An 8699-nucleotide genomic window follows, 5' to 3' on the forward strand; every position below is an offset into this window, starting at 1 on the left:
CGCGGGGTGCGCCGAGGTTGGAGCTCCAGGGCCGTGGAGAGGGGGTGCCGCACAGATAGCCCTGCGGTCGTGCTGAGTACCAAGAAAGTGAATTTCTGCCTTTTTTTTTCCTCCCTCCCGCCTGTCCTTGCCTTCCTTCTCCAGTCCAAGGAATCCTCGTCTGTCTTGAGTTGTGACATTTCGGCGGATGACAAATATATTGTAACGGGCTCTGGTGACAAGAAGGCCACGGTTTATGAGGTCATCTACTAAACAAGGACTCTAACAGGGCTGTCAGACTCTGGGAGAAACGGACTCGGCAGTGACAGGGCGACCCCGCGAGGGGCCCCGAGGCTGGCGGAGGCTGGCGGCGGGCAGCCGAGCGGTTCAGGGCTGCGCTCCGGCAGGCCGAGAGGGCGCGCCCGCCACGGTCTGGACTCCTGGGCACGGGCTCCCGTGTCTCACGGACTCCGATGGATGTCCCTCCTCCTCCCCCTCCGCGACCCTGGCAGACGCTACAAGTAGATTGATTTGGAGGCTTGGGGCCCCAGCGCCCCGCCCCCCCACACCCCCACCCCCGCGGACACCCTCGTGAATCTCCATCTTTCCTTTCCCTTTCTTTTGCTCAGTCCCCCTGCCCTGGGTCGGGGACACTGGAGCGGACCACGTGTTTATGCTGGGGGAGGGAGGGAATCTCCTGTTCCCGATTGTGCAGCGCACAACCTTTGTGAAAAATGTAAATAACAGACTCCTCTATCTTGGACTGGTCAGTGGGGGAGGGGGCCCCTTCCCACCGAAAACGCTAGCCGTGTACTTCGCCTGCTGTATTTGTAACCCACTCGTGGTGGTGGCTTTTTTTTTTTTTTTTTTTTAAAGGGACATCCCCATTTGGGAAGGGGAGGCCGGGAGGGGGAGCCAAACAGAGGGAGTGGAGGGGGTAGAGGAAGAGAACCGCAGCCGGTGACCAGACTGACCGGAAGGGCCCCCCCCCCCGCCCCCGGGCCGAGTGCGCCTCCCCGTGGACTTGGGAGCTGCCCAAGGCTGGTAGGACCCACCGGCGGTGGCCGGGCCGCGCGCGCTTGGTGGCAGCCTGGGCCATCAGACAAAGGTCTGATTCTCTGTGGCCTCCTGCGCTCGCCTCCCTCTCTCTCAGGGGTCCGACTCTTGCTCTGTCTTTCCCTCTTGCCTCGCTCTCTCTCTTTGGTGCACACTTGGTTACGGTGAGGAGAAATGGAGGTTCAAAAGGAGCCCCATCCCTGGTCCTTGATCTTCGGACACGACCTAAAAAGGACAAAAAGCGGAAAGCATATGGCAACTCAGCTCAGGGAGCTACCAGAGAAAAATAGCGACTGATGTGGGTGCTTTTTTTTTTTTTTTTATTTGAATAAAAAGAATTAGAATTGACGTCCTTTATAAAACGCCTTCTCCCCCTTTTCCTGCCTCTGACCCCTTCCTCTCTCCCTAGAGGGGCAAAGTGTAATCCACCTGTAGGGTTGGGAGCCCGAAGGGATCGTCTCTCCCAGCCCCACCCTGGGTAGCACAGCAGGGCTGGGGGACCAGGGCCTGGGTGGGGACCCTGATCCCGACACTGTGGCGACTTCTTGCGGTTGTAGTCTCTCTTTTGAGCCCCAACAGATGACAGGTAGCAAGTGGTCTCCTGCAGGTACCACATGTTGGTACCAGAATGTTCTGAGGTATTAGGATTTGGGTTTGTCGGTTTGTTTTGTTTTGGTTTTTTCCCTCCCTCCCTTGGTCTTTTTTTTTCGTCGTCGTCTTTTAAGGAAAAGGTAAAGGCCGATGTGAGCCCTGATGGTGGGCTCTCCATGGATGTAGCATATGGAAGATAATTTTGATATTGCATTTTTATGGATTATTTTATAATGTGTGATTCTGTCTGGTGAGAAGGAAGGAGGGGCTCCAGTGGAAACTTCTGGTCTTCAGTGATCTTGCTCTGGGCGAACAGCTCCCCTGACGGGGGCGGGGGGGGGCCCAGGGGCGTTGGAGACTGGTGAGGCCCCCCCTGTACCTTTCTGAGGGTGGGGGAGGGGCCGTCTACAGAATTTCTCTCTCTTTCTCTGGTTCATCTGCCGTCTTGTGAAGGCTCCAGCCACAAGGGAGGGCGAGGGTAGAAAAAGCTGATTTCCTGAAGAAAAAAAAGAAAATGAAAAGTCATTGTAATGAGCTGTTTTTATATTTTTAAAAGTTGCTATTTAAAGGTTGGCTTGATTGTTGTGTTTTAATTGCCTCCTCCCCCCACCCCCTACCCACCCGTTTGTCAGTCCTCCCCAAGAAGAGCCACTGGGGGCCACTGTCCCTCCTCATGCCCTGGGTTCTGGGTGATGCCCTTTGTCCTCCCTGAACATAGGCTCGTCTCATTTTTGAGCAGTTCACATGCTGTTCCCAACCCCTGAAAGTCCGATCTTGCAGGACAGTGAAGGGGCGCGTGCTCCATACCTCCCGGGTCTCAGCACCAGGGAGTCGTGGATGGGAGCTGGGATTTCTTCTGCACACAGGGGCGGGACGGAGTTCCTCAGGGGAGGATTACAGATCTGTATCAAAGTCTTAGCGGTGAGTGCAAAAGTTTGGGGCAAAAAATGCAACGTGAACTTCACGTGCAAAGTTCTAGGACCATCTGGACGCTGAAAGCCTCCACCGTCCTTTTTAAGCTTCAAGTTAGATGTTATGGGCGGTGAACTTGAAGTCTGGTTCACAGAGGTGTTTGAAGGCTTTAGAGGAAGGGTTTGCAGAAGGGCCGGGGTAGGAAATGCAGGCCAGTGCCCCCAGGGAGGCGGGACTGGGTGAGGGTGCTTCCTGGGCTCTGGGATTTCCTCCTCAAGCTGGGGACTAGCATGGTTTCCAACCCTGTACTTGGTCACAATCGTCCCATCACTGTTGTCCCAAATAAATCACAATGGCCCGCTGTCACTGCACACAAAAAAAGGAAGAATAACTTAACGGTTTTTAAAAGGAGTTTACAATTAGAATACACAGTCTTTATTAGCCTAGAAAGGACAACCGGACCGCAGGCACAGAAGGGTGGGCCAGCTGGAGAGGGATGCCCTCGGGCTTCTAGAGGAGAAGCTTCCAGCAGGTAGAAGGAATGTTCATCGGAGCTGCATGGACTTTAGTAAAAGCTCACCCACCTTGTTCGTCCAGGTCTGTGCATTGAAGCCAAGGGCTATCTGGCCAGAACATTCTGCATGTGCCCCAGACCCGCCTGGGGACTGCAGGCCCCATGAGACACGCCTATTGGAGAATGCTCACCTCCCGTCTTGCCCTGGCAGAGGTGGTTACTACCGTTCCTGAAAAGGAACAAGACTGAAAGACTGCCCTACCCAGATGTCCTGGGCACAGCCTAGGATGGAGAGCCGACCAAGATTTAGTCTCAGCCACGGACGCTCACAGTTGAGGTCGGGGGACAGCACAGCCCCTCATTTGTGTGAGCCCTGCTGGTGACACATCCCTGGGCACCAGCCGCTGGCGCCTTGTTTCCTGCCTATGGTCACCGCCGCTGTCCCTTCTACCAGCTCTCCAAGCTTTTCCCTGACGACTGTCACACTGCATGCTGCCTCACCGGCCGCTCCCCTCTGCTTTCCACCCAGCTTGTTGGAAACCCAGCATCTCAGGCCAGTAGCAGCTGAATCTGCATTTTTTTTTTTTTTAATTTTATTTTTGAGAGAAAGAGACTGAGTGCGAGTGGGGGAGGGGTGCAGGGAGAGGGAGACACGGGGTCCGAAGCAGACTCCAGGCTGTTGGCATAGAGCCCGACGCTCTGTGGGCTCGAACTCACGGACCGTGAGGTCGTGACCTGAGCCAAAGTCCGCTTGACCGACTGAGCCACCCAGGGGCCCCTGAAACTGCATTTTGAGGGCCCCTCTGCTGCTGGCACCTTTGTGAGGTGCTCAGATTCTAGTCTGTGCAGAGGGGCCTGCTTGCAGCAAATAATCTGCCTCCCTTCCTCAATACCCCCAGGTTGCCCCTGTCCCCTCTCCAACAGGGCGGCAGAAGGTCTCCATGCCATTTTCCATGCCTTTTCCAAGTCACCCGAACTGTTCTTTTCCTGCAAAGACGCAGGCCCATGCAGTCTTAACGTTGGCCACACCTCACCACACCTGTCCGGCTTGACCGGCTTCCCTGGAGGGCAGCACTCAGGGCTTCAGGGGCCCAGGGCAGCCCTGGTGAGTAAATGGGGAGCTCTTCACCTGCTGGAGGGGACCCTAGTTCTCTGTGAGCTGGGCATCTAGATGCTCAGAACTGAAGCCAAGACGTGAACTGACTTCTGGGGTTCTTTACGCTCTGCTGTTGCTTGAAGCAAGGGAGATGCATTTAATTTTTTTTTTTTAATGTTTACTTATTTTTGAAAGAGAGAGTGTGAGTAGGGGAGGGGCAGAGAGAGAGGGAGACACGGAATCCAAAGCAGGTTGCAGGCTCTTAGCTGTCGGCACAGAGCCTGACGCGGGGCTCAAACTCACGAACCACGAGATCATGACCTGAGCCGAAGTTGGACGCTTAACCGACTAAACCCCCCCAGGCACCCGAAGGAGAGCCGTATTTAAAAGCAGGGAGAGTATGGTTGTCAGAAGGCCACTTTGATGATTTTAGGCCGTGGGCCCAGGCCATTCCAAGCCACAGCTGACCAGGCCAGCCCTTCTGGTGTCCCTCTGAGCCACTGCCCACCCCGGTTCCCCACCCCCAAGGTGCTCAACCCCAGCATGGGCAGTGAGTCTCTGAATTTGAGCGTCCATGAGAAGGCACAGAGATACGGACCTCTGGATACTGCAGCTGGGAAGATCCTTAGCAAGACTGTTAAATATTAGAAACTGGCCATCAAATGTTTCACGATGACAAAGCGTATTTTTTTTTTCTCAAGAACACGGTACTTGAAAAGGAACATTATTTTTAACGTGAAGTATGCAAACAAACCTGATGAACCCTTTGAAAACTTGCACAGTTATGCACCGCTTTATTTTTCTTATGCTAATATAAACTGTGCTCTGTTCCAGTACCCATGAAGCATTTTTAAACATTACACTAAAATTGGACCCTTTGTATTTGAAGAGGTATCTATACTGAGCCCTTGATTAAGTGGAACCGTGAAGGCCCAGAAAGGGCAAGTAAGTCACACAGCCTGAACTGGATTACAAATCACATCTCCCTCCCCCTTAAATCACTAGCATACCCTCGAGGAGGGCAGGACTGAACGACATTTCGAATCCAGAGGATGAGGGCTCCTGCCCCTTCAACAGTACTGGTGAAAACAAAATTGCTCATGGAAAGAGATGGCCAAGAAAATCATGGAAACCAGACTCCTGCCTTGAGAACCTAGAACTCACCAATCCACCCATCTGTCAAGCCATCCATCCAACCAACATTTATGGAGTGCAAATCTAATATGCCAGGCATAGTTCTAAGTGCCGAAGTGCGAAGCTCAAACCAATAAGACATAGTGCTTGTCCTCCCAGAACTTTCTCAGCCAGAGATGGGAAGGAATGGGTCCCACGGGCAGAGGCGGAGATCCGTGATCTCAAAGGGAAGAGCCCAGGAGAGAAAGGAAAGGAAAAGAAACCCCCTCCCAACTCCACCCCCGCCCAGCTCAGGCCTTCCTCACGTCCATTAGGGCACCTCAGTCAGTGCCCAGAAAAATCTACGGTGTGCTCACCCTGACCCTGACTCAGCTCTCTCCCAGGCAGCTGAGACAGGGCAGGTGATGGCTCAGAAGTGGGCTCCTGGGACCTCCTGGACTGCAGAGGCCAGATGAAAGTCAGATGGGGCTGGGACCTTGTCTCTCCTTGGTATTATAGCGGTCCTGTGCAAGGGTTTGATTCCCTTTAACCATGTGGACACAGAGACGTCTTGGACAAGATGAAACTAAAACAATTTTATAAGCTTAAGGAAAGAAGGAAGGAAGGGAAATACTTTAATGTCATAAATTTAAAAACTTTAAAGGTTTAGGAGTACTGGTTTAAAGTCAGCCAACAAAACCCCCAAGAATAATCATTATTATTGCTGCTTTTCAACATAGCTCTGGAGGCTCTGGCCAATGCAATAAGACAAAATAAAAAATCAACAAGGTACAACGATTGCAGTGAGAAAAAGCAAAGTTGTAATTATTTGCAGATAACATGGCTATATACATTAGAAAACGTACAAACAAAGCAAATATGAGAGTTCAGTCAAGGGGCTGGATCCGAGATCGACATTCATTAATCAATAGCATTCCTATTCATAAGCAGCGACCAATCAGGAAAATGTAATATGAAGAAAAAAAAATGCATTTACCATAGCAACAAAGACTACCCACGAATAGATCTGAGTGAAGCCACACGAGACCTTTATGGAGAAAAATATAAAGTTTCATTGAAGGAAATGTTTTTGAAAAAGACCTAAATGGATCATAAGTTATACCACATTCATTGGTGAGAAAAATCCAATTGTATTTCAAATGCTGTCTTTCCCAGAAACCTGTAATACCGTGTTAAGCAAAATCCAATGAGGGTATTTTCTATATAGGTTGAGACACCAACACTAAAATTTATCTGAAGGGTTAAGGACCAAAAGTAACAAGTATAAATTTGAAAAGGAATAAGAAAGGAGACCTTGCCCTCCAGATATCAAGACTTAAGTAAAAGCTACAGTCAGCAGTCGGTGCGTGAATAGACAGACCAATGGAGCAGAATGAAGTCCATACACAGACCCTCATATAAATAATGATCCAACTATGACCCATGTGGCATTCTGTATCAGTGGAGGAAACGATTCAGCAGGTAGTGCTAGGAATGGGCCTTCTTTATAGAGGGAAGATGGCTGTCTACCTCACACACTACCCAAAACTAAATTCTAGGGGGGTTAAAGTCTTGAAACTTGTAGGATAAAATAGTAGAGGGGAGGAGGGCGAGGAGGGAAGGGATGATTGAACAGGACGCAGAAAGTAAAGGCTATGATGAAGAAAAAGAAAGATCAACAAGGGGCGCCTGGGTGGCTCGGTCTGTTGAGCGTCCGACTCTTGACCCTGGCTCAGGTTGTGATTTCACGGTTCGTGGGTTCGAGCCCCACAGGGGGCTCTACATTGACAGCATGGAGCCTGCTTGAGATTCTCTCTCTCCCTCTCTCTCTCTCTCCCCTCATATGCTCCGTCTCTAAATAAATAAATAAATATCAACTTGATCACATTAAAGCTTTAAACACAGCAACAGGCAACTTGCGGGAAAGAAAGAAAATGAATGGCCGGGAAACCTGTGAAAACTTCTCTCGCTATCAAACGACGCAAATGCAAAGAGCAAAGTGACACAGAGGAATTCGTCCCCAAGGGATCAGCAAGTCTTTGAGTCTGATAACACTCATGAGGAATGACTGGCAACGTCAAACACCGCTTGTGGGGGCACCACCGGGTCACCCACTTCGCCGAGCCTTTGGCGATAGTAAAATGGGAGCATCTCGCCCCTACGACCTGGTGATTCGACTTCCAGGTATATACCCTAGGGAAACTCTTACGCAAGTACATAAACAGATGTACATGGAAATTTTCATTGCCCCGTTATTTGAAGTAGCAGGAGTAGCTGAAAATAACCTGTCCTTTACTGGGGGGGGGGGGGGGGGGGGGAGGGGGGATGCATAAAGAAAAAAATCTATGCATTTTCCTATGATGAAATTGTATGTGGGCATTAAAATACATGAGCTAGATCTTTATGTATCAACTTGGCTAGATCTCAGAAACACAAAGTCGTGTGAAAAGAGCAAGTCGCAGGAGGAAATACATGATATGATACTACTCATGGCAACTATCAATATAAAATTCTAAATTTGAGTAGATAAATCCAGGCATAAAAGCATGAGTGGAAAGCACACACCGGACCTGCCAGCACAGTGGTTACCTGTGGGGCGGGACGGAAGGGAAATGGGGGTCAGGTGGGAGTTCAGTTACACCTATCGCGTTTTATTACCTTTAAAGAAATCTGAAGAAAATGTTAAAATGTTCCCATTTTAAAAATCTGCGTGGCGGGGCGCCTGGGTGGCTCAGTCGGTTAAGCGTCCGGGCTTCGGCTCAGGTCGTGATCTCACAGTTTGTGGGTTCGAGCCCCGCATCGGGTTCTGTGCTGACGGCTCAGAGCCTGGAGCCTGTTTCAGATTCTGTGTCTCCCTCTCTCTCTGCCCCTCCCCCGCTCACGCTCTGTCTCTCTCTCTCCTTCAAAAATAAATAAAAACATTTTTAAAAAATTAAAAAAAAAAAAAGAAACCACCTTGCATTGGGGGCGGTGGGGGCCGGGGCCCAGGTCGGCGTACCCATGCCCGGTGGCATGGGAGCAAAGTCCCAAGCTCACCACGTCATCTTAGCCATGTCACTGGGCCTCTCCAGACCTCGGTCTTCTCATCTATGGACCGATGCTCGGAGGCGGGATAAGCAATCCTTGGCCCCTCTCCAGCCTGGATGTTTGTGATTCTAATGATTTTGTAGGGGCGTAAGGGCAACTATCTCATGCAGAGACAACAGGAGTTAAATTAGTTTGGCTTTTCATTATGAGATATGCCAAACAGATACCAACTAGAGAGAACAGTACGGCGAATCTCCATGTGCTCATTGTCAAGCTTCAGCATTTACCAACTCAGGGCTTATCCTGTTTCACCTTTCAGTGCCCATTTCTACCCGGCCACCGCCACCCGTGGGGTGTTAATGCAGCAAATCCCAGAGATCTCATCATTTAATTAGTAACGATTTCAGTATC

The 8699-nt window shown here is 50.6% G+C and overlaps 1 protein-coding gene across 1 annotated transcript in view; it reads left to right on the forward strand.

Moving 5' to 3' along the window:
- Positions 1-2198, forward strand: part of TLE3 (TLE family member 3, transcriptional corepressor) — a 48832-nt gene extending 46634 nt beyond the window's left edge. Inside the window, 1 exon segment of the mRNA XM_019441624.2 lies at positions 145-2198. Coding sequence (XP_019297169.2) covers positions 145-252 — 108 coding nt within the window. The 3' untranslated portion in view covers positions 253-2198.
- The last annotated feature ends 6501 nt before the right edge of the window (positions 2199-8699 follow it).

The sequence above is a fragment of the Panthera pardus genome, unplaced genomic scaffold (assembly GCF_024362965.1).
Source record: "Panthera pardus isolate Hobbes unplaced genomic scaffold, ASM2436296v1 HiC_scaffold_24, whole genome shotgun sequence".
In the NCBI taxonomy this organism is placed as follows: Eukaryota; Metazoa; Chordata; class Mammalia; order Carnivora; family Felidae; genus Panthera; species Panthera pardus.